Source organism: Anomaloglossus baeobatrachus, chromosome 5 (assembly GCF_048569485.1).
Source record: "Anomaloglossus baeobatrachus isolate aAnoBae1 chromosome 5, aAnoBae1.hap1, whole genome shotgun sequence".
Taxonomy (NCBI): Eukaryota; Metazoa; Chordata; class Amphibia; order Anura; family Aromobatidae; genus Anomaloglossus; species Anomaloglossus baeobatrachus.
In genome coordinates this window covers 599,218,468-599,244,914 of record NC_134357.1, presented here as the reverse complement: position 1 = coordinate 599,244,914, position 26,447 = coordinate 599,218,468, and the positions used below count along the sequence as shown (strand labels likewise).

General features: G+C 53.6%; 1 protein-coding gene across 4 annotated transcripts in view; it reads left to right on the top strand.

Moving 5' to 3' along the window:
* Positions 1 to 26,447, top strand: part of LOC142312557 (actin-related protein 2/3 complex subunit 1A-like) — a 253,388-nt gene that overhangs the window by 120,415 nt on the left and 106,526 nt on the right. For 3 of the 4 annotated variants that reach the window (XM_075351544.1, XM_075351546.1, XM_075351545.1), the window contains 2 exons: positions 22,741 to 22,845; positions 22,942 to 23,164. In XM_075351544.1, the coding sequence (XP_075207659.1) occupies positions 22,741 to 22,845; positions 22,942 to 23,164 (328 nt within the window). Of the gene's footprint in view, positions 1 to 21,188; positions 21,755 to 22,740; positions 22,846 to 22,941; positions 23,165 to 26,447 lie in introns of all 4 variants that reach the window. The other variant, XM_075351547.1, reaches the window with a different exon arrangement.

The following is a 26,447-nucleotide window of genomic DNA, read 5'->3' as shown; positions in this document are numbered from 1 at the left end:
CAATGACCCCAAGCATACAGCCAAAGCTACCCAGGAGTTCATGAGTGCAAAAAAGTGGAACATTCTGCAATGGCCAAGTCAATCACCAGATCTTAACCCAATTGAGCATGCATTTCACTTGCTCAAATCCAGACTTAAGATGGAAAGACCCACAAACAAGCAAGACCTGAAGGCTGCGGCTGTAAAGGCCTGGAAAAGCATTAAGAAGGAGGAAACCCAGTGTTTGGTGATGTCCATGGGTTCCAGACTTAAGGCAGTGATTGCCTCCAAAGGATTCGCAACAAAATATTGAAAATAAAAATTTTTTTTTGGGGTTTGGTTTATTTGTCCAATTACTTTTGACCTCCTAAAATGTGGAGTGTTTGTAAAGAAATGTGACAATTCCTACAATTTCTATCAGATATTTTTGTTCAAACCTTCAAATTAAACGTTACAATCTGCACTTGAATTCTGTTGTAGAGGTTTCATTTCAAATCCAATGTGGTGGCATGCAGAGCCCAACTCGCCAAAATTGTGTCACTGTCCAAAGATTTCTGGACCTAACTGTATATCCTTTGTTGTCAATGACAGAAGTCAGACGTTTCCTGTAAGTCTTCATAAGGTTGGCACACACTGTAGGTGGTATTCCTCCATGCAGATCTCCTCTAGAGCAGTGATGTTTTGGGCCTGTCGCTTTACAACACAGACTTTCAACTCCCTCCAAAGGTTTTCTATGGGGTTGAGATCTAGAGACTGGCTAGGCCACTCCAGGACCTTCATATGCTTCTTATGAAGCCACTCCTTTGTTGCTTCATAAGCACTCCTGGCGGTGTGCTTGGGATCATTATCGCTGAAAGTCCCAGCCACGTTTCATCTTCAATGCCCTTGCTGATGAAAGGAGGTTTGCACTCAAAATCTCACGATACATGGCCCCATTTATTCTTTCATGTACACGGATCAGTCATCCTGGTCCCTTTGCAGAGAAACAGACCCAAAGCATGATGTTGCCACCCCCATGCTTCACAGTAGGTATGGTGTTCTTTGGATGCAACTCAGCATTCTGTTTCTCCAACCACGACCAGTTGTTTTTTCTACCAAACAATTCTACTTTGGTTTCATCAGACCAAATGACATTCTTCCAGTACTCTTATGGATAATGCAAATGCTCTCTAGCAAACTTCAGATGGTCCCGGACATGTACTAGCTTAAGCAGGGGATCATCTGGCGCTACAGGATCTGAGTCCCTGGCAGCGTGGTGTGTTACTGATGGTAGCCTTTGTTACGATGGTCCCAGCTCTATGCAGGTCATTCACTAGGTCCCCCCGTGTGGTTCTGGGATTTTTGCTCACCATTCTTGTGATCATTTTGACCCCACGGGGTGAGCTCTTACGTGGAGCCCCAAATCGAGGGAGATTATCAGTGGTCTTGTATGTCTTCCATTTTCTTATTATTGCTTCCACAGTTGATTTCATCACACCAAGCTGCTTGCCTATTGCAGATTCAGTCTTCCCAGTCTGGTGCAGGGTTACAATTTTGTTTCTGGTGTCCTTCGATAGCTCTTTGGTCTTCACTATAGTGGAGTTTGGAGTGTGAATGTTTGAGGTTGTGGACAGGTGTCTTTTAAACTGATAACAAGTTCAAACAGGAGCCATTACTACAGGTAATGAGTGGAGGACAGAAGAGCCTCTTACAGAAGGAGTTACAGGTCTGTGAGAGCCAGAAATCTTGCATGATTTTAGGTGACTAAATATTTATTTTCCACCATAATGTGCAAAAAAAATCTTCCAAATCAAACACGGTGATTTTCTGGATTTATTTTCTCATTTTGTCTCTCATAGTTGTGGTCACCTATGATGTCAATTACAGGCAAATCTCAACTTTATAATGGGAGAACTTGCACAATTGCGGGCTAACTAAATACTTTTTTCCCCACTGTATATACCGGGGGCTTCTGTGCGTTTGGATTATGGTCATGGAGAAAACCTGTGCTGGATTGGAGTTATGGGAGGATTGTCTGCCGATATCCTTCTGGGAAACAACATTGGAGAGTTACAGTGCCATTTTGTGGGAGCCGTCACCCGACTACTGGCCATGCAAGTACTACAAAATCAGGACTTTATCGGAGAGCAGCTGCTAAAACCCCCATCAGAGTCGGTAAGCAATCCGACCCCTGCTACTACATTGGGAGAGTCTTGGGATAGAGAAGAGTTTAGAAGAGAAAAAGAAGGTGACAGTACCTTGGCAGCATTTAAGTTAAGGGCAGAGACTGGGCATGTGGGTGATAATGAAGATGGCTTCACACGAGAAAAGGGATTGTATTATCGTGTCATGAAGGCCAGTGGCAACGACATCCCTGACACGGCAACCAGGCAACTCATTGTCCCCCAGAAGTACAGGGTACAGCTACTCCAACTGGCCCATGACATCCCCTTGGTTTGGCATCGAAGAAGGAAAAAGACTGAAAAGGGACTCGCACAAAGTTTTTACTAGCCTGGTATTGTGACGCCCTGGGCAAGTCAGGGGTCACAGGTCACAACACCACACGCACCCCACATTCCCTGCAGGTACATCTAAGCTAACCTAAAATCCTTGTTGCCTTCCTCCAGGGGCTGATGTCCACACCAGGGGGTGGACCAGGCGGTTGGCTCCGCCCACCGAGGAGTTCAAAGCCCTGGAGGCGGGAAAACCAGGCAGTTGAAGTCTAGCTGAGGGCTAGAGTGGAGTCCAGCTAGGGAAGTGAAAGTAGAAGGAAGTGAAGTGGTAGAGGAGCTGGAGAGAAAGAGTAAAAAGTGACAGTAGTAAAGCCTGAAGTTGGTCCGGGTGTGTGCCCCGGACTGAGAGACAGCAAGGTCAGCAGACGGCGGTGATAGTCCGCAGGGGGACTGCTTGGAGGTTGCTGGAAGGACCGCGGACGGATGGTGACCCGGCGGTACCGGAGCAGTATACGAAGAACAGTCAGCACCAGGGCAGGGGCCTTTCGGATCCCGGCAAGGCTAGGAGTCGCCATAATTTGCCAAATCCGTCAGTGAAGGGGACCTCTGTCTCCTAACAACCAAGTCCCGATTGAAGGCAACAGTCCAACCGTTACAGAGAGACACCGCCACCGCCAGGGCACCAGTTTCCCAGGGCCAGCGCCTGCGGGCAAAGTAGGGCTCATTCGGCCCAGATTGAAGCCGAGGAGTGGGTAACCGGTGGGAACCCATCGCTACCAAAAAGACTTTACATAGGTGCAAGGAAGAGGCCGTCACCGCTAACTGCAGGGAACCGCAGCACCGTAACCATCCGAGGGACCCGTCCAACCAGCCGTTTGTTTACCGAGAACTGTGTCGTGTTTACTGGTTGAGTGAGTACCTCCATGCCGTGCGGCACAGCGCTGCCCCTGCGCCCCTGCACCTCCACAGGCCCATAGCCCGCCTGTCCACCATACCAACCCCATCACTGGGCCCCGGGATCACCAAAACCCCTACCCACGGAGGGGCAAATAAACAACTGGCTGCTCCGTACCATCACTCCCGGGCTCCCCAGACAGAGCAGCGGTGGTGTCCACTTAATCACCACAACCGTGGGTGGCGTCACGGACAATAAACTACCCCAAAACCCAATCCCCTTTCACTCACGGGCGAGGAGCGCCACTCGAGTCCCCGGGATCCGGCCCATCGCTCGAGCCACCGAGCAGCAGCAGCAGCAGGCCACAGCAGCCGCAGCGGCAGCCGGACCCGAGCAGTGGGAGAGCGCGGCGTCCCCTCCTCCGCCCGCGACAACTTGGCGTCACGAACAGGATCTTACCGCTCTGCCGTTGGGTAGAGGTGCGCCTTGTGACCGCCGGAGGTATCCGGCCGGAAAATTTCAGAAGTCGCCATCTTTGGCGCGAAAAGTTCCCGCTCGAGCGTCTTCTCGAGTAGCAGAGGCGCGAAGGCCAAAACCCCGCCCCGATAGAGGAGGGAGACGGAATGGCGGCTAGCTGCATGTAGCCGCGGCTATAGAAGCAGAGACGCCAGGACTCTGCAGCAATACTGGGTTCCTGGAAGGCACGATTGCAAAGATGTACAACCCAACTCCCAACGAGGAAGCCCCCACGCCCGGCACGGCCACGTGGTTGAGGGACCGGACCGTCCCGCTGAGTAACCGTCTGCAGGCCCACATGCAACTCCTCCTGGAGGAGTGGGAGACCGACATGGCGGACGTGGTGGCAGCTATGCGGAGACGCAAGGTGGAAGAGGATTTGGAGGAGCGGGTAAGAGACCCACGCCCCTGTATTCCCGAGGGATCGGCCATTGAAGCTGAGGGGCCCGGCCTGCCTCCGCTCACCCTGCCTCTCGCCCCGCTACCCGCGTTAGCTGCTGCCGCCCCACCACTAGGCCCGCTACCTGCCCAACTGGTAGCGATACCCTGCCAATCCGCCCCGGCGAACCAACCGGCTGCAGACACTCAGGACGTTCCCGAATCGTTCCCGTGGGAACCGCTGGAACCGCGGCCCTGTAATGGAAATGTGCCAGAAGCCCCGGCAGTGATTGTGCCAGACCCCGAGCCCGGGACCGTGGCATGGATGAAGGCCCGGGTGATTCAATTCCACCAACGTCAGCAGGATCAGATCTTTAGGATGATGGAGCAGTGGACCAACGAGGTGGAGATGCTGATTGCAACTGCCCCGATGTACGGAGGGGGAACAGATGTAGCAGAACCGACTGGTGACCCACGTCCCTATGTCCTACCAGGACCGGCCGCTGCGGCTGAGGGGCCCGGCCTAGTCTCGACCTATGCATCATCCTTGCCATTACTTCTGGGGCGCCTCAGTGTAAACTCGCCTGACCTGCTGCCCCGTGCTGCTGCAGAGGGATCTGATGTGCTGGATGCTGGAGGAACAAGAGATGATGACTCCGGCCCCAGCCCCGGGTCCGCTGCTGAGTTTGAAGAGGCAAGTGAGCGTTCCCGCTATGTAGGAGACCCCGTGGTTTTCCATACCCCGCGTACCGGTGGAAATGGGTACCGGGTATCCCTGTCACAGCAGGCATGTCAGTGCATGTTTGATATGCTGGTGGCGGAGGATGGGTCCGCCTCAGCAGAAGAATCTGAGTAAGGCAGTGGAGCACCGTTGCACCGTCCCCGTTGGGACCACAAGTGTTTGTTTGAAAGTTTGATAAAAAATGAATTGATTACCGAACAGTCACCTGATTGCACCGTGATTTGGAAACCGGCCATTGCCGGCACCGTTGTCCCCGTGGGGACCGTTTGAAAAATTTGCATAGGAACTCCTATGGACAAGCCCGTGAACTTGCAGGGCAACCACAGACGCTAGTGGCTTGTAAATAAGTTGTGTTACCGTTACCGTTTCCGCAATTACCGCCTCCGGAGAGGCAGGTTGGAGGGAGGGCCCACAGTGGAGCAGGCTGGGGCCCAGCCACCACAGGAACTGGTGGCTACCCTCTGGAGGGGAAGGACAGATCCCGCTCGGGTAACTTGTGCTGGACTGGGGTCAAGGGGTGCTGCCTGGGTTTTAGGGGCAGCATCAGGGCCAGGTTACTTGGGTGGGAGAGAGCGGAGGCCGTAATCGTTAACCGTTTTAATGTTTGCAACGGAACTGAACCTCCCGATGTGGGATGATGGCATAAATTGTATATATGTTACCGTTTTCCCTATCTTTACAGAAAAAAACAAAAGGAAAATAAAACCGGTGTTGGACGGGCAGCCCGAGGACAGTCTGCGTTTTGCTAAGGGGGAATGTGACGCCCTGGGCAAGCCAGGGGTCACAGGTCACAACATCACACGCACCCCACAATCCCTGCAGGTACATCTAAGCTAACCTAAAATCCTTGTTGCCTTCCTCCAGGGGCTGATGTCCACACCAGGGGGTGGACCAGGCGGTTGGCTCCGCCCACTGAGGAGTTCAAAGCCCTGGAGGCGGGAAAACCAGGCAGTTGAAGTCTAGCTGAGGGCTAGAGTGGAGTCCAGCTAGGGAAGTGAAAGTAGAAGGAAGTGAAGTGGTAGAGGAGCTGGAGAGAAAGAGTAAAAAGTGACAGTAGTAAAGCCTGAAGTTGGTCCGGGTGTGTGCCCCGGACTGAGAGACAGCAAGGTCAGCAGATGGCGGTGATAGTCTGCAGGGGGACTGCTTGGAGGTTGCTGGAAGGACCGCGGACGGGTGGTGACCCGGCGGTACCGGAGCAGTATACGAAGGACAGTCAGCACCAGGGCAGGGGCCTTTCGGATCCCGGCAAGGCTAGGAGTCGCCATAATTTGCCAAATCCGTCAGTGAAGGGGACCTCTGTCTCCTAACAACCAAGTCCAGATTGAAGGCAACAGTCCGACCGTGAAGGGGAGACACCGCCACCGCCAAGGCACCAGTTTCCCAGGGCCAGCGCCTGCGGGCAAAGTAGGGCTCCTTCGGCCCAGATTGAAGCCGAGGAGTGGGTAACCGGTGGGAACCCATCGCTACCAAAAAGACTTTACATAGGTGCAAGGAAGAGGCCGTCACCGCTAACTGCAGGGAACCGCAGCACCGTAACCATCCGAGGGACCCGTCCAACCAGCCGTTTGTTTACCGAGAACTGTGTCGTGTTTACTGGTTGAGTGAGTACCTCCGTGCCGTGCGGCACAGCGCTGCCCCTGCGCCCCTGCACCTCCACAGGCCCCATACCCGCCTGTCCACCATACCAACCCCATCACTGGGCCCTGGGATCACCAAAACCCCTACCCACGGAGGGGCAAATCAACAACTGGCTGCTCCGTACCATCACTCCCGGGCTCCCCAGACAGAGCAGCGGTGGTGTCCACTTAATCACCACAACCGTGGGTGGCGTCACGGACAATAAACTATCCCAAAACCCAATACCCTTTCACTCATGGGCGAGGAGCGCCGCTCGAGTCCCCGGGATCCGGCCCATCGCTCGAGCCACCGAGCAGCAGCAGCAGCAGGCCACAGCAGCCGCAGCGGCAGCCGGACCCGAGCAGTGGGAGAGCGCGGCGTCCCCTCCTTCGCCCGCGACAACTTGGCGTCACGAACAGGATCTTACCGCTCTGCCGTTGGGTAGAGGTGCGCCTTGTGACCGCCGGAGGTATCCGGCCGGAAAATTTCAGAAGTCGCCATCTTTGGCGCGAAAAGTTCCCGCTCGAGCGTCTTCTCGAGTAGCAGAGGCGCGAAGGCCAAAACCCCGCCCCGATAGAGGAGGGAGACGGAATGGCGGCTAGCTGCATGTAGCCGCGGCTATAGAAGCAGAGACGCCAGGACTCTGCAGCAATACTGGGTTCCTGGAAGGCACGATTGCAAAGATGTACAACCCAACTCCCAACGAGGAAACCCCCACGCCCGGCACGGCCACGTGGTTGAGGGACCGGACCGTCCCGCTGAGTAACCGTCTGCAGGCCCACATGCAACTCCTCCTGGAGGAGTGGGAGACCGACATGGCGGACGTGGTGGCAGCTATGCGGAGACGCAAGGTGGAAGAGGATTTGGAGGAGCGGGTAAGAGACCCACGCCCCTGTATTCCCGAGGGATCGGCCATTGAAGCTGAGGGGCCCGGCCTGCCTCCGCTCACCCTGCCTCTCGCCCCGCTACCCGCGTTAGCTGCTGCCGCCCCACCACTAGGCCCGCTACCTGCCCAACTGGTAGCGATACCCTGCCAATCCGCCCCGGCGGACCAACCGGCTGCAGACACTCAGGACGTTCCCGAATCGTTCCCGTGGGAACCGCTGGAACCGCGGCCCTGTAATGGAAATGTGCCAGAAGCCCCGGCAGTGATTGTGCCAGACCCCGAGCCCGGGACCGTGGCATGGATGAAGGCCCGGGTGATTCAATTCCACCAACGTCAGCAGGATCAGATCTTTAGGATGATGGAGCAGTGGACCAACGAGGTGGAGATGCTGATTGCAACTGCCCCGATGTACGGAGGGGGAACAGATGTAGCAGAACCGACTGGTGACCCACGTCCCTATGTCCTACCAGGACCGGCCGCTGCGGCTGAGGGGCCCGGCCTAGTCTCGACCTATGCATCATCCTTGCCATTACTTCTGGGGCGCCTCAGTGTAAACTCGCCTGACCTGCTGCCCCGTGCTGCTGCAGAGGGATCTGATGTGCTGGATGCTGGAGGAACAAGAGATGATGACTCCGGCCCCAGCCCCGGGTCCGCTGCTGAGTTTGAAGAGGCAAGTGAGCGTTCCCGCTATGTAGGAGACCCCGTGGTTTTCCATACCCCGCGTACCGGTGGAAATGGGTACCGGGTATCCCTGTCACAGCAGGCATGTCAGTGCATGTTTGATATGCTGGTGGCGGAGGATGGGTCCGCCTCAGCAGAAGAATCTGAGTAAGGCAGTGGAGCACCGTTGCACCGTCCCCGTTGGGACCACAAGTGTTTGTTTGAAAGTTTGATAAAAAATGAATTGATTACCGAACAGTCACCTGATTGCACCGTGATTTGGAAACCGGCCATTGCCGGCACCGTTGTCCCCGTGGGGACCGTTTGAAAAATTTGCATAGGAACTCCTATGGACAAGCCCGTGAACTTGCAGGGCAACCACAGACGCTAGTGGCTTGTAAATAAGTTGTGTTACCGTTACCGTTTCCGCAATTACCGCCTCCGGAGAGGCAGGTTGGAGGGAGGGCCCACAGTGGAGCAGGCTGGGGCCCAGCCACCACAGGAACTGGTGGCTACCCTCTGGAGGGGAAGGACAGATCCCGCTCGGGTAACTTGTGCTGGACTGGGGTCAAGGGGTGCTGCCTGGGTTTTAGGGGCAGCATCAGGGCCAGGTTACTTGGGTGGGAGAGAGCGGAGGCCGTAATCGTTAACCGTTTTAATGTTTGCAACGGAACTGAACCTCCCGATGTGGGATGATGGCATAAATTGTATATATGTTACCGTTTTCCCTATCTTTACAGAAAAAAACAAAAGGAAAATAAAACCGGTGTTGGACGGGCAGCCCGAGGACAGTCTGCGTTTTGCTAAGGGGGAATGTGACGCCCTGGGCAAGCCAGGGGTCACAGGTCACAACATCACACGCACCCCACAATCCCTGCAGGTACATCTAAGCTAACCTAAAATCCTTGTTGCCTTCCTCCAGGGGCTGATGTCCACACCAGGGGGTGGACCAGGCGGTTGGCTCCGCCCACTGAGGAGTTCAAAGCCCTGGAGGCGGGAAAACCAGGCAGTTGAAGTCTAGCTGAGGGCTAGAGTGGAGTCCAGCTAGGGAAGTGAAAGTAGAAGGAAGTGAAGTGGTAGAGGAGCTGGAGAGAAAGAGTAAAAAGTGACAGTAGTAAAGCCTGAAGTTGGTCCGGGTGTGTGCCCCGGACTGAGAGACAGCAAGGTCAGCAGATGGCGGTGATAGTCTGCAGGGGGACTGCTTGGAGGTTGCTGGAAGGACCGCGGACGGGTGGTGACCCGGCGGTACCGGAGCAGTATACGAAGGACAGTCAGCACCAGGGCAGGGGCCTTTCGGATCCCGGCAAGGCTAGGAGTCGCCATAATTTGCCAAATCCGTCAGTGAAGGGGACCTCTGTCTCCTAACAACCAAGTCCAGATTGAAGGCAACAGTCCGACCGTGAAGGGGAGACACCGCCACCGCCAAGGCACCAGTTTCCCAGGGCCAGCGCCTGCGGGCAAAGTAGGGCTCCTTCGGCCCAGATTGAAGCCGAGGAGTGGGTAACCGGTGGGAACCCATCGCTACCAAAAAGACTTTACATAGGTGCAAGGAAGAGGCCGTCACCGCTAACTGCAGGGAACCGCAGCACCGTAACCGTCCGAGGGACCCGTCCAACCAGCCGTTTGTTTACCGAGAACTGTGTCGTGTTTACTGGTTGAGTGAGTACCTCCGTGCCGTGCGGCACAGCGCTGCCCCTGCGCCCCTGCACCTCCACAGGCCCCATACCCGCCTGTCCACCATACCAACCCCATCACTGGGCCCTGGGATCACCAAAACCCATACCCACGGAGGGGCAAATCAACAACTGGCTGCTCCGTACCATCACTCCCGGGCTCCCCAGACAGAGCAGCGGTGGTGTCCACTTAATCACCACAACCGTGGGTGGCGTCACGGACAATAAACTATCCCAAAACCCAATACCCTTTCACTCATGGGCGAGGAGCGCCGCTCGAGTCCCCGGGATCCGGCCCATCGCTCGAGCCACCGAGCGGCAGCAACAGCAGACCGCAGCAGCCGCAGCGGCAGCCGGACCCGAGCAGTGGGAGAGCGCAGCATCCCCTCCTCCGCCCGCGACAGTATCTCGCAGTGGGTAGCCTATTATTGCCGCACCGGCGTTGTATGCCAGCGAATGCGGCATCCAGGAGCTTGACCCAAGGTACCTCTGCAACCCCTCCAAGACTATCTCATCCAGCTCGCTACCTTGGCTAAAAACCACCAACGAATGGCCCAATCCAGACAAAAGACCTGGTATGACCGTAAAGCCAGGACCTGGGAATTTATAGAAGGACAACAGATGCTCATGATCATTGCTTCCCCTGCTAACAAGCTTCAAGCAACGTGGGAAGGCCCTTATCAGGTTGTCAAGAAAGTTAGTGACACTAACTACATCATTGCCCTGGACCCTAATGGGCAACGACAGAAGACTGTTCACATCAATATGCTGAGAGAATATCATGACCGATCTCTGCCTGTTCTGGCCGTCTGCTACCCCCCTGGTGATAAGTCCGATCCGAGGACGAGTATCTCCCAGATCTTCTTCAGGTCACCCAAGCGGGAGGATCCCTGTAACAAGTACCCTGGGCTCACACTTATTGGATATACAAAAGGACGATATTTTCTCTGTACTAAGACCAAGGGCTTCTGCTTTCTCCTCAAAGCCTGGGCGGTCTACTCTTATCAGCCACCATGTGCAAACCTCCAGACAACACCCCATCCAGCAGGCCACCTACCGGCTCCCAGAGGCTGTTCAAGGCATGATAAGTAGTGAGTTTGTACACACGGCACTTCTGGGCTGGTGCTCAAGTAGGGTCCAAAACTGTCTCAAGTAGATGTAGAAACTTGGCACTCAAGATAGATGTGAATAGGGGTCTTTTATTGAGAAGAACTTGTTGGACCAGCACAAGTCGTCATACCTGACTACTCCAGTTACCAAGTTACTATACCTTCTGAGGACCCTCTGCACACACACTGATGAAGGTCTTTGAAATGTTTGTGCTTGTGCTGGTCCTACAAGTTCTTCTCAATAAAAGACCACTATTCACGTTTATCTGGAGTGCGAAGTTTCTACATCTACAAGGCATGATAAAGACTGAACTGGAGGAGATGAAACAGCTGGGGGTTATTCAGCTATCTCACAGCCCCTGGGCCTCTCCTGTTGTTCTGACCCCAAAAAGGATGATACAACGTGATTCTGTGTCGATTACCGGAGATTAAACTATGCCAACAAAAGTGACGCTTACCCCATAGCCAGGATTGATGATCTATTGGATCGGCTAGCCAGTGCCCAATTTGTAACCACACTAGACTTGAGCAAAGGGTACTGGCAGATACCCCTAACGTAGGACGCTTGGGAGCGCTCTGCCTTCATTACTCCCTTTGGACTTTTTGAGTTCCTGGGAATGCCCTTCGGGATGAAAAATGCCCCCGCTACCTTCCAGAGACTGGTGGATCGACTGTTGGAACAATGTCAGGACTTTGCCTGTGCTTATCTGGATGACATTGCCATTTTCAGCACCACTTGGGAGGACCATGTTAAACACTTGGCCATAGTGCTAGACCGAATCCTGACTGCAGGACTGACCATTCGCCCTGATCATAGTATCATAGTATCATAGTTTTTAAGGTTGAAGGGAGACTCTAAGTCCATCTAGTTCAACCCGTAGCCTAACATGTTGATCCAGAGGAAGGCAAAAAAAACCCCAATGTGGCAAACAAGTTCCAGTGGGGAAAAAATGTCCTTCCTTCGTCCACATCCGGCAATCAGACTAGTTCCCTGGATCAATACCCTGTCATAAAATCTAATATACATAACTGGTAATGTCGCGGGCGGGGAGGAGGGTGTCAGCACACCGCGCTCACCCCTTCTGCTCGGGTCCGGCAGCTGCTCCTGGTGGCTCGAGCTGTGGGCCGGATCCCGGGGTTTCTCGAGCGACACTCCTCGCCCGTGAGTGAAAGGGGGTGTTTGTTGGGTGTAGGGATTGTTATAGTTCGTGACGCCACCCCCGGTTGTGGTGATTGCACCACCGCTGCTCAGTGTGGGGGTCCCGGGGATGGTGATGCGGAGCAGCCAGGTGTTGTGTTGCCCCTCCGTGGGTAGGGGTTGGTGATCCCGGGGCCCGGTGATGAGATGTGAAGTGTAGGGCCTGGAGGGCGCAGGGAAGCGGGGGCAGCGCTGTGCCTTGCGGCACTATGGTACTCACTCAGCCTGACACACGGACACAGTTTGTACGGTAAACCAACGGCTGGTAGGACGGTCCCACAGACGGCTGCACCTGCACTCCCGGTAGGTGACGGTGATGTCCCTCTTCCTTGCACCTGTGTTGACTGATGGTAGCGGTGGATTCCCTCCGGTTACCCGCTCCCCGGCTGCAATCTGGGCCGGAGGAGCTCTACACTTTGCCCGCAGGCGCTGGCCCTGAGAAACTGGTGCCGTGGCGGTGGCGGTGTCTCTCCAATACGGGTTGGGCTGTTGCCTTCAATCGGGTCTTGGTTGTTGGGGGATCTGCGTCCCCGTCACTGACGGATTTGGCAAATCTGGCGACTCCTAGCCTTGCCGGGGTCCGAGAGGCCCCTGCCCTGGTGCTGACTGTCCTTCGGAACACTGCTCCAGACCACCGGGCACACAGCCAACGGGGTCCTTCCAGGAACTTCCAAACGGTCCCCCTCCAGACAGTCACCGCCGTTGCTGACCTTGCTGTTCTGGCCCTCACAAAGCTGGACCCTTCAGGCTGTCTTTCTCTTCTGTCACTTTACTTGCTTTTCCTCCTTTTCTACTTTCACTTTCACTCTGTCTAGACTACTCCTTCACTCCTTCCACTTCCTCCTCCCTGACTAGACTCCTCACTCAAGCTCTCCCTGAGCTCTTCTCTCCTGCTCCTCCCCGAGCTATCTGCCTGGTTACTTCCTGCCTCCAGAGTTGTGAGCTCCTCGGTGGGCGGAGCCAACCGCCTGGCCCACCCCCTGGTGTGCATCATCAGACTCCTGGAGCAAGGCAACAAGGATTTCTGGTTAGCTGTGATGTGCCTACCTGGAGTGTGGGGTGTGGTGGTGTTGTGACCTGTGACCCCTGGCTTGCCCAGGGCGACACATTCCCCCTTAGCAAAATGCAGACTGTCCGCGGGATGCCGTCCTACACCGGTTTTATTTTTCTGTAAAAAGGGGATAACAGGGTTAAGCAAAACATAAATAACATTTTTAATAACTCTTCCCAAGACGGGAGGCACATTTACTTTAACGTTGCAACGGTATACGGTCACGGTTTCCACTCTCTCCCACCCAAGCAACCTGGCCCTGATGCTGCCCCTAAAGCCCAGGCAGCACCCCTTGACCCACAGTCCAGCACAAGTTACCCGAGCGGGATCTGTCCTTCCCCTCCAGAGGGTGGCCACCGGTTCCTTTGGTGGCTGGGCCCTGGCCTGCTCTGATCAGGGCCCTCCCTCCAACCTGCCTCTCCGGACGCGGTATAGCGGAAACGGTAACGGTACCCAGCATATTTACAAGCCACTTAACGTTTGTGGTGCCCTGCTAGTTCACGGGCTTGTCCATGGATAGTTCCCATGCATTTTAAACTTTAAACGGTTCCCACGGGGACAACGGTGCCGGCTCCAGCCGGTTGCAAATCAACAAAGCAAATCAGATGAAAAACTCGGTATCATTTCACTTATCATTCTTTCTACAACTTTTTCAAAACTTTTTCAAACAAACAGCAACACTCTTACATTTGCGGACCCCTTTCATTCATAGAACGGTCTCCCTGTACCTAAGTGGGGGTCTACCTAGGTTGGAACGGGTGGACCTTCGGGGCCCGGTGTCAGTGGTGTTAGACAGTGGGGTAGAGGGAACAATCGGTTCCTCCTCCCTGCTATAGTGTGGAGCAGGCGGACGTGCAGGGGGGCTGGGTACAGGTTCATCCCTGGGCACCGGCACTGGTTCTGGCTCACGGTTGACCGCTTCCACTACTCCTTCATCCACGGGTTGTGGGAACAGTATCACTGGAAGAATCACCGCGCCGTCCTGTGTAGGCCAGTCTGCTGGGAAGTCACCCATTACAGTGTGGATTACCTCTGCTGCCTTCTCCACTGGTGGAGGAACCGGTACTTCAGCCTCTGCCTTCAGCGCTGGGGGGCATTTTTTTAGATGGTCCCGGGAAACTGTGGCTAGGGTGTCCCCTTGGTCACGACTGATCTGGTAAGTCTTCCCGTCTCCCCATTCTGTGGGTTGTATGACATAAGGGACTTGCTCCCACTGATCATCCAGCTTGTGGGTTTTCCTCTTCCGTTTCAGCACCACATCCCCTGGCTGGAAAGGACCTGCGGGCGCTTTCTGGTTGAACCGGTGCTCCTGCTGCTCTCGACTTCGACTGAGGTTTTTCTCCACATACTCCTGGATTTGCCGGTACTGTGCCCTCCTCCGACTTTCCCACTCTGCCGTTGAGGGGAGTGCTTCCGGGGCTTCCAACCCCATCTCCAGATCCACCGGCAGGCGGCCAGGCCGAGCCCTCATCAGATACGCTGGGGTGCACTTCGTCGAGCTGGACGGGATATTATTATACATGTCGACCAAATCAGGTAGCTTTTCCGGCCACATGTTCCGTTCTTCCAGCGGTAGCGTCTTGAGGAGCCCCAGGACCAAGTGATTCATTTTCTCACACATGCCGTTGGTTTGGGCGTGGTACGGAGTGGTCCGGATCTTCTTGCAGCCGTACAACTGGCAGAATTCGTGAAACACCTCTGCTTCAAAAGCCGGGCCTTGGTCAGTCAGCACCTTCTCGGGGTACCCATGGGGTCGGCAGAAATAAGCCTGGAACGCTTGAGCAGCGGTTCGACCAGTTAGGTCCTTAACGGGGACTACCACCATAAATCTTGAGTAGTGGTCTACCATGGTCAATGCGTAGGTGTACCCACTTCGGCTAGGGGCGAGCTTGACATGGTCCAGGGCGACCAGCTCCAGCGGCTGATGGGTGACTATGGGATGTAACGGTGCCCTCTGGCTAGTCTCGTCCTTTCTCCTCAGTGTACAAGGACCACACTCTCGACACCAGGCTTCCACCGATTCACGCATCCCACTCCAATAGAACCGCTCCCTCAACAGCATCTCCAGCTTCTTCCACCCGAAGTGGCCAGCACCATCATGGTATGCCCGCAGGACAGTAGCGACCTCAGCTTGAGGAACGATCAACTGGCATATCTTCTCATGGGTCTTCGGGTTGATCAGCTCACGGTACAGCCTCCCTTGGTGTAGGTAAAGCCGTTTTCGTTCTTTCCACAAGCGTTGAGCTTCGGCTGGAGCGGCAGGGTCTATTCCCATAGCACCTTGTTCCACCAGAGCCTTGACAAGGCGGACAGCCGGCGCTTGGTCCTGGGCGTCCTGCCACTCTTGACTGGGCCGCGGGTCCAGATCCACCCTTTGCTGACAGACTTGTACCCTCTCAGTAGGCAGCTGGTGAAACGCAGGCAACTCGATCTCCTCGAGGTCGTCATCCTCGCACCCCTCTTCTGACAAATGGGGCATCCGGGAGAGTGCATCAGCATTTATGTTGACACGACCAGCTCGGTACTTTATGGTGAAATCATAATTGGCTAGCCGGGCTACCCACCGCTGCTCCAGCGCGCCCAACTTGGCCGTGTTCAGGTGAGTCAGCGGGTTGTTGTCCGTAAACGCTGTGAATTTGGCTGCCGCCAAGTAGTGGCGGAACCGCTCCGTGATAGCCCACACCAACGCCAATAGCTCAAGCTTGAAGGAGCTATAGTTCTCAGGGTTCCTTTCGGTCGGCCGAAGTTTTCGGCTAGCGTAGGCAATCACCTTCTCCTTTCCACCCTGGACCTGGGATAGGACCGCTCCTAGCCCCACATTACTGGCGTCCGTGTGGAGGATGAACGGGCTCCCATAGTCAGGGTACGCCAGGACCTCTTCTCCAGTCAAGGCCGCCTTCAACTGGCAAAAGGACTCCTCATGCTTGTCCTCCCACAACAGTGGGGCCCCAATGGGTCTACCACCTTTGGTCTGTCCCACGAGGAGATCTTGCATGGGGGCAGCCATCTTCGTGTATCCCTTTATAAAGCGCCGATAGTACCCCACCAGACCCAGGAACTGCCTTACTTCCCTCACTGTAGTTGGTCTCGGCCAGCTCTGGATGGCAGTAATCTTCTCAGGGTCGGGGGCGACACCATCCGCACTCACCACATGCCCTAGATACTGCACTCTGGGTTTCAGCAGGTGGCATTTTGAGGGCTTCAACTTCATCCCGTACTGGGCAAGGGACGCGAACACCTCGGCCAGGTGCTCCAGATGGGCTTCATACGTCTGGGAATAAACAATCACATCATCCAAATACAGCAGGACGGTCTCGAAGTTTAAATGTCCCAGACCTCACTCCATCAACCGTTGGAAGGTCCCAGGGGCATTGCACAGCCCAAACGGCATGCTATTGAATTCGCAGAGTCCCATCGGGGTGGTGAAGGCGGTCTTCTCCCGGTCCTCTGGGGCCACGGCCACTTGCCAGTATCCGCTGGTGAGGTCAAGGGTCGAGAAGTAGTTTGCGGTTCTCAGTGCAGCCAAAGACTCTTCAATACGGGGTAAGGGATAGGCATCTTTATGGGTTATCTGGTTGATCTTCCGGTAGTCCACACACATCCGCATGGTACCATCCTTCTTCTTGACCAGTACCAACGGAGCGGCCCAGGGACTACAGCTGTCCCGAATAACCCCTGCCTCCTTCATATTCCTCAACATATCTTTGGCACACTGGTAATGTGCAGGGGGAATAGGTCTATACCTCTCTTTGATAGGGGGATGTTCACCTGTGGGAATGTGGTGTTGAACCCCCTTGATCCGCCCAAAGTCTAGGGGGTGCTTACTGAAAACCTGTTCGTACTCCTGCACCACCCTGTGTACCCCGGCCCTGTGATGTGTGGGGGTATCATCAGTGCCTACATGTAGCTGTTGGTGCCACTCCTTTGTGTCCCCCTGGGGTGGGGAAGTGCTGGGGGTAGGTGGGAGTGTGGATGGACTGGCTTCCTGGATAGTGTGAGGGTCCAGGGTGAGCAGCATGGCAATGGTGGCATACCGGGGGAGCCTGACTTCTTCCTCCCCACAGTTCAACACTCTCACGGGCACTCTCCCTTTCTTCACATCTACCACCCCTCGGGCGGCCACTACAGTGGGCCAGTGCTTGGAGGGCATGGGCTCCATCATCGCAGGGTAGTCACGCCCCTGAGGCCCTACTGCTGCCCTACACCAGATCATCATCTCACTCCTAGGGGGCACAGTCAATGGAGCAACATCCATCACTCTCACTCCACCAATCTCCCCTCCTGTTGAGCTTACATGCTGGCGGTACATCAGGGCGCGGATCTCACGCTGCACAGCCCTCTGCCGGCTCCCCGCCGCTGTGGCGGCTAGCTGTTGCAATAGGTTCAACACATCAGCCATGCAGTGTTCCATCACATTGGTTCCCAGCACTATTTTCGGGTTATGATCACTGGGTTCATTCATGATCACAATCATACCCTGGTGTTGCAGTTCAGCTTGCCCCACTGTCATAGCCACTTGTTTATACCCCACCTGGGTCAATGGAAGTCCATTAGCGGCAATCAAATTTATACTATTGTCTGGAGGCGCCAGCTCGTCTGTGGCCCAATACTGCCGATACAACGTGTACGGTATGGTAGTTACCTGTGATCCAGTGTCCAAGAGAGCCATCACTGGTATGCCGTCCACAGCCACAGGGATGATAGGGCGGGCCCCGACATATCGGTCTCGCCAGTCCGGGGGGCCACGGTGTTCTACTCCTGAGGATTGGCCCGGGGCCCCAGGGGTTGCTCGTTTAACGGGCACTGTCGGTAATAATGGCCCGGCTTACGGCACTTATAGCAGATTGGAGGTCTGCTCCGCGGGTAGTTAGCGCTTCTCCGCTGCATCCAGGGAACATCTTCGGGACTGTCAGCAAGCTGTATCTGCGCTGGAGGCTGAGATCTGGTCAGAGGTTGTAGCGCAGCAAGGATCTTGGCAAGGTCTCCGTCCAGGCGACGGACCTGGGCTGCCAGCTCTTCCACGGTGCTGCTCGGGGCTGCAGGTATTAAGGAGGTTGGTTTGGCCGGGGCCGCCACAACGGGTGCTGTCTCAACGGGCCACGGGACGGGTTCCAGGACTTCAGCAGCTGGGGGCTGTAGTGCCTTGATAGCCCGCTCCTTTAACACAGCAAAGTCCACATCAGGGTGTTCCAGGGCCCACAGCCGGAGTTGTTTACGATCCTCAGGGGACCTCATCCCCTGCGCAAATTCCTCCACTAACATCTTGTTGCTATCCGCCTCGTTAATAGAGTTCACCCGCTTCAGCGTGCGGAGGGCGGTCTGCAGACGTAGAGCATAGTCCCGAATGCTATCTCCAGCTCGTTGCCGGCACTGGTAAAACTGCATCCTCAGCTCAGCTTCAGTCCGGGTCTCGAAGGCAGTCTGTAGCTTCTCGAAGATGGTGGCTACAGAGAGCCGGTCCCCCTCGGCCCAGGTCTCCGCCTCCTGCTCCGCCGCACCGGTTAACTGGCCTAGCACTATCGCTGCACGTTGCTTATCAGTCAGGGGATACAGCTCTAGCAACGGGTTAAGCTTTTTCCGGAAGGCCTGTAGGGCATCCGGTTTCCCGTCATACCGCGGTAGCCAGGCAGCTCCGGGCGCATAGGGCAAGGAGAATGGCATGACCTGAGCAAACGCGGGGGCCGCGGCACCTCCCGCCGGTACGACCGGGATCTGGGCAGGCCCATTCCCATCCGCGGGTGCCGCTGCGGCTGCGACCACTGCTCCTCCAGCGGCTCCGTCGGGCGCAGACATCTTGTTTCCGTCCCCCTTAGCTCTTTCCGACCCCTCCTCTCTCGGGGCGGGGTTTTGGCCTTCGCGCCTCTACTGCTCGAGAAGACGCTTGAGCGGGAACTTTTCGCGCCAAAGATGGCGGCTTCTGAAATTTTTCTGCCGGATGCCTCCGGCGGTAACAAGGCGCACCTCTACCTGACGGCAGAGCGGTAAGATCCTGTTCGTGACGCCAAGTTGTCGCGGGCGGGGAGGAGGGTGTCAGCACACCGCGCTCACCCCTTCTGCTCGGGTCCGGCAGCTGCTCCTGGTGGCTCGAGCTGTGGGCCGGATCCCGGGGTTTCTCGAGCGACACTCCTCGCCCGTGAGTGAAAGGGGGTGTTTGTGGTTGGGTGTGGGGATTGTTATAGTTCGTGACGCCACCCACGGTTGTGGTGATTGCACCACCGCTGCTCAGTGTGGGGGTCCCGGGGATGGTGATGCGGAGCAGCCAGGTGTTGTGTTGCCCCTCCGTGGGTAGGGGTTGGTGATCCCGGGGCCCGGTGATGAGATGTGAAGTGTGGGGCCTGGAGGGCGCAGGGACGCGGGGGCAGCGCTGTGCCTTGCGGCACTGTGGTACTCACTCAGCCTGACACACGGACACAGTTTGTACGGTAAACCAACGGCTGGTAGGACGGTCCCACAGACGGCTGCACCTGCACTCCCGGTAGGTGACGGTGATGTCTCTCTTCCTTGCACCTGTGTTGACTGATGGTAGCGGTGGATTCCCTCCGGTTACCCGCTCCCCGGCTGCAATCTGGGCCGGAGGAGCTCTACACTTTGCCCGCAGGCGCTGGCCCTGAGAAACTGGTGCCGTGGCGGTGGCGGTGTCTCTCCAATACGGGTTGGGCTGTTGCCTTCAATCGGGACTTGGTTGTTGGGGGATCTGCGTCCCCGTCACTGACGGATTTGGCAAATCTGGCGACTCCTAGCCTTGCCGGGGTCCGAGAGGTCCCTGCCCTGGTGCTGACTGTCCTTCGGAACACTGCTCCAGACCACCGGGCACACAGCCAACGGGGTCCTTCCAGGAACTTCCAAACGGTCCCCCTCCAGACAGTCACCGCCGTCGCTGACCTTGCTGTTCTGGCCCTCACAAAGCTGGACCCTTCAGGCTGTCTTTCTCTTCTGTCACTTTACTTTCTTTTCCTCCTTTTCTACTTTCACTTTCACTCTGTCTAGACTACTCCTTCACTCCTTCCACTTCCTCCTCCCTGACTAGACTCCTCACTCAAGCTCTCCCTGAGCTCTTCTCTCCTGCTCCTCCCCGAGCTATCTGCCTGGTTACTTCCTGCCTCCAGAGTTGTGAGCTCCTCGGTGGGCGGAGCCAACCGCCTGGCCCACCCCCTGGTGTGCATCATCAGACTCCTGGAGCAAGGCAACAAGGATTTCTGGTTAGCTGTGATGTGCCTACCTGGAGTGTGGGGTGTGGTGGTGTTGTGACCTGTGACCCCTGGCTTGCCCAGGGCGACACAGTAATATTACATTTTTCAAGAAAGGCATCCAGGCTCTGCTTAAATGTTAGTAGTGAATCACTCATTACAACATCATGCGGCAGAGAGTTCCATAGTCTCACTGCTCGTACAGTAAAGAATCCTCGTCTGTGATTATGATTAAATCTTCTTTCCTCAAGACGTAGCGGATGCCCCCGTGTTCCAGTCGCAGGCCTAGGTGTAAAAAGATCTTTGGAAAGGTCTCTGTACTGTCCCCTCATATATTTATACATTGTGATTAGATCCCCCCTAAGCCTTCGTTTTTCCTGTCTTGGTGTTGCAGCCCCCCCATTCCTCTAATAATCTTGGTCGCTCTTCTCTGCACCCTCTCCAGTTCAGCTATGTCCTTCTTATATATCGGTGAGCAGAATTGTACACAGTATATAAGTGCGGTCGCACTAGTGACTTGTACAGAGGTAGAACTATATTTTTTTCATGAACACTTCTACCTCTTTTAATACATCCCATTATTTTATTAGCCCTGGCAGCAGCTGCCTGACACTGTCCACTAAAGTGAAGTTTACCATCCCCCCATACACCCAAGTCTTTTTCTGTGTCTGTTTTACCCTGATAAATGCCAGCTGGGGATGGCTGAGGTGCAGTACATCGGGCACAGAGTCGGGGGAGGGATCTTAAGGCCTGACTCTGCCAAGGTAGAAGCCATTAGTAACTGGTGTAGACCCCAGACTAAGAAACAGGTACTTGCTTTTTTGGGAATTGCTGGTTATTATTGAAAATTTGTTTCTAATTTCAGCATCTTGGCCAAGCCCCTAACCGACCTGACCCGCAAGAACATGACTAGGAATGTGTCATGGACGACCATGCGAGGATGCCTTTTCAGCATTAAAGACCACCCTCATCACTGCTCCTGTCTTGGCTGCCCTGGACTATAAGCGCAGGTTCCTCGTGCAGACAGATGCGTCCACATTCACGATTGGGTCAGTTCTTAGCCAGGTGAACGCTGCTGGGAAGGAACATCCTGTCGCTTTTGTCAGTCGGAAACTACTGCATCGGGAAGTTGCCTATGACACCATTGAAAAGGAGTGTCTTGCCATTGTATGGCCACTGAAGAAATTGAAACCATATTTGTATGGCAGAGACTTTACAATTCTGACAGACCACAACCCCCTCACATGGCTGAACAGCGTATCAGGGGACAATGGACGATTACTGCGGTGGAGCTTGTCCTTACAACCCTACAGCTTCTCCATCCAATACAAACGCGGAAGTCAACACCAGAACACTGATGGACTGTCCCGGCAAGAAGAACCATAGACTATCCACAGCTGCGCGACATGGACTTAAGTGAGGTGGCCAGAGGTCTGTGTAGACCTCATGATGTACTCACTTATTCAGAAGGGGGAGAGGTTGTGATGGTGGGATATGGTGGGCTGTGTCTGTTCAGATGTTGGGAGTGTTGCCTTGTGTGTACATTGTCCTGTCTGCAGGTTAATCACCCCCTGCAGTGCTTCTGTCTTTAGGTCTGGGGAAGGGGGTCCTGGAATCCACCCAACCTCTCTGCTTACCTGGGGGATTATTCAGACTGTCTGAGGACAAGAGAAAAGCAGGAAAATGTATCCTCTGTGTAGCTTGGCTACAGTCCGCATACCAAGGTCCGCAGTCCGCACCTCACTGTACATTGGAGGCTTCTGTTTCTTTTTCTGACAGACGTGTGTTGATCACCATTTTGCCTGCTTGCAGTCAGTTGAGCACATTTTTCAGCAGAGTCACGTTCTTCTTGTTGCCGACTTCCAGCAGAGTCATCAGCAGTCTGAATTTAATTGGGAACGACTTCATCCATCATCTGCCTCATACCAACATGGAGGGTGCATGGAAAAAACACACATCCAAACCACCGAGAGGTCATACAAAGGCAACCTGCCAGAGATGTCCTCTGTTTTACCTGCTGTTCCTTGAATCTGGTATTCTTTTTGTTTGCTACCGGTTTATGGCCCCATCTTGCCTGTATGTATATCTGGTCTTTTAGCAAGGTAGGCAAAGCCCTCAAAACGTCTCTTGGGCGTCTTGTTGAGGATGACATCCCCTTCTATGCCAGGACTAGATTTACATACAGGGAAGAGTAGGCTATATCTGAGGAATGTAGAGAAAAAGTGCCAGATACAGGAGAAACCATATTTATGGCAGTGGTAATGAACAGAGCGTCATCTGCTGGCTCATACTGGTGCACAGCATAAGCCTGCAGCTGTTCTGTACTTCTTCACATCCAGATGCTCTGAGCTGAGGCTCTGTGATTGTGTGTATGTGCTGGTCCAGAACTTTCTTTATCCTGCTTCCTTTTTGTCTAGAAATTGCCATCAGTCCCAATAATCACCTGATCCTCATCTACCAAAAAGTGGACGATGTGTGGAGCCAGATCCATGAGCTTCGGGAGCACAACGGCCGCATTACGGGTGAGGACATTCGGGAGGGGATAGACATCTGGAGTTATGGCTGTGGCCCGGCCACTGTGAGTGCAGCTCAGACCCATCACTCCTTATATATTGTAGGCATTGACTGGGCCCCAAACTCTAATCAGATTGTGACCTGTGCTGTGGACAGAAATGCCTACGTGTGGACCCTGAAGGATGGGGTGTGGAAGCCAACCCTCGTCCTGCTGCGCATCAACCGAGCTGCAACCTGTGTCAAGTGGTCACCCCAGGAGAACAAGATCGCGGTGGGCAGCGGCTCCTTGACTATTTCCATCTGTTACTTTGAGAAGGAGAATAACTGGTGAGTAAAGGGTGACCTTAATACAATATTACAGAAGGATGTGGAAAGATGTGGGAATGGGCAGACAATGGATGGAGGAGATGTACTGGTGGTAAATGTGGAGATGTGGGAATGGGCAGACAATGGATGGAGGAGATGTACTTTCTTGAAAAATTTAATATTACCAGTTATGTATATTAGATTTTATGACAGGGTATTGATCCAGGGAACTAGTCTGATTGCCGGATGTGGAGTCAGGAAGGAAATTTTTTCCCCATTGGAACTTGTTTGCCACATTGGGGTTTTTTTTGCCTTCCTCTGGATCAACATGTTAGGCTACGGGGTGAACTAGATGGACTTAGAGTCTCCCTTCAACCTTAAAAACTATGATACTATGATACTGGTGGTAAATGTGGAGTAATGCACCAAGGACGGAATCATCCCATATCTGCATATACATTGCATGGAAGTAAACTCCGGACTACAGAACAGGAGAAGGACGGGGATTCTGAGTAGAAGTCACATGTCCGTCTGCATATAAAATGTGGACATGCAGCGTCCTCGCCATTTTGTGTGAAACATTAGGGAAGCTGCTGCCGCCGGTGCTACTAGACTGTGAGCTTAGCTAGGGGTGTAATGATAGGAAAGCGATAGTGTAGAATAGGGACGTGCAGTGTAGGGAAAGCTGTGTGCCACAAATCAGCATTTCATGATAGGTAGATGAGATAGATAGGAGAGTGATAGTGTAGAATAGGGACGTGCAGTGTAGAGGAAGCTGTGTGCCACAAATCAGCATTTCATGATAGGTAGATGAGATAGATAGGACAGTGATAGTGTAGAATAGGGACGTGCAGTGTAGGGGAAGCTGTGTGCCACAAATCAGCGTTTCATGATAGGTAGATGAGATAGATAGGAGAGCGATAGTGTAGAATAGGGACGTGCAGTGTAGGGGAAGCTGTGTGCCACAAATCAGCATTTCATGATCGGTAGATGAGATAGATAGGAGAGTGATAGTGTAGAATACGGACATGCAGTGTAGGGAAAGCTGTGTGCCACAAATCAGCATTTCATGATAGGTAGATGGGATAGATAGGAGAGCCATAGTGTAGAATAGGGACGTGCAGTGTAGAGGAAGCTGTGTGCCACAAATCAGCATTTCATGATAGGTAGATGAGATAGATAGGACAGTGATAGTGTAGAATAGGGACGTGCAGTGTAGGGGAAGCTGTGTGCCACAAATCAGCGTTTCATGATAGGTAGATGAGATAGATAGGAGAGCGATAGTGTAGAATAGGGACGTGCAGTGTAGGGGAAGCTGTGTGCCACAAATCAGCATTTCATGATCGGTAGATGAGATAGATAGGAGAGTGATAGTGTAGAATACGGACATGCAGTGTAGGGAAAGCTGTGTGCCACAAATCAGCATTTCATGATAGGTAGATGAGATAGATAGGAGAGTGATAGTGTAGAATAGGGACGTGCAGTGTAGAGGAAGCTGTGTGCCACAAATCAGCATTTCATGATAGGTAGATGAGATAGATAGGAGAGCCATAGTGTAGAATAGGGACGTGCAGTGTAGGGAAAGCTGTGTGCCACAAATCAGCATTTCATGATAGGTAGATGAGATAGATAGGAGAGTGATAGTGTAGAATAGGGACGTGCAGTGTAGGGAAAGCTGTGTGCCACAAATCAGCATTTCATGATAGGTAGATGAGATAGATAGGAGAGCGATAGTGTAGAATAGGGACGTGCAGTGTAGGGGAAGCTGTGTGCCACAAATCAGCATTTCATGATAGGTAGATGAGATAGATAGGAGAGTGATAGTGTAGAATAGGGACGTGCAGTGTAGGGGAAGCTGTGTGCCACAAATCAGCATTTCATGATAGGTAGATGAGATAGATAGGAGAGTGATAGTGTAGAATAGGGACGTGCAGTGTAGGGAAAGCTGTGTGCCACAAATCAGCATTTCATGATAGGTAGATGAGATAGATAGGAGAGTGATAGTGTAGAATAGGGACGTGCAGTGTAGAGGAAGCTGTGTGCCACAAATCAGCATTTCATGATAGGTAGATGAGATAGATAGGAGAGTGATAGTGTAGAATAGGGACGTGAAGTGTAGGGAGAGCTGTGTGCCACAAATCAGCATTTCATGATAGGTAGATGAGATAGATAGGAGAGCCATAGTGTAGAATAGGGACGTGCAGTGTAGGGGAAGCTGTGTGCCACAAATCAGCATTTCATGATAGGTAGATGAGAGAGATAGGAGAGTGATAGTGTAGAATAGGGACGTGCAGTGTAGGGGAAGCTGTGTGCCACAAATCAGCATTTCATGATAGGTAGATGAGATAGATAGGAGAGTGATAGTGTAGAATAGGGACGTGCAGTGTAGGGGAAGCTGTGTGCCACAAATCAGCATTTCATGATAGGTAGATGAGATAGATAGGAGAGCCATAGTGTAGAATAGGGACGTGCAGTGTAGAGGAAGCTGTGTGCCACAAATCAGCATTTCATGATAGGTAGATGAGATAGATAGGAGAGTGATAGTGTAGAATAGGGACGTGCAGTGTAGGGGAAGCTGTGTGCCACAAATCAGCATTTCATGATAGGAAGATGAGATAGATAGGAGAGTGATAGTGTAGAATAAGGACGTGCAGTGTAGAGGAAGCTGCGTGCCACAAATCAGCATTTCATGATAGGTAGATGAGATAGATAGGAGAGTGATAGTGTAGAATAGGGACGTGCAGTGTAGAGGAAGCTGTGTGCTACAAATCAACATTTCATGATAGGAAGATGAGATAGATATAGTGTAGAATAGGGATGTGCAGTGTAGGGAAAGCTGTGTGCCACAAATCAGCTTTTCATGATAGGTAGATGAGATAGATAGGAGAGTGATAGTGTAGAATAGGGACGTGCAGTGTAGAGGAAGCTGTGTGCTACAAATCAGCATTTCATGATAGGAAGATGAGATAGATAGGAGAGTGATAGTGTAGAATAGGGACGTGCAGTGTAGAGGAAGCTGTGTGCTACAAATCAGCATTTCATGATAGGTAGATGAGATAGATAGGAGAGTGATAGTGTAGAATAGCGACGTGCAGTGTAGGGGAAGCTGTGTGCTATAAATCAGCATTTCATGATAGGTAGATGGGATAGATAGGAGAGTGATAGTGTAGAATAGGGACGTGCAGTGTAGGGAAAGCTGTGTGCCACAAATCAGCATTTCATGATAGGTAGATGAGATAGATAGGAGAGTGATAGTGTAGAATAGGGACGTGCAGTGTAGGGGACGCTGTGTGCCACAAATCAG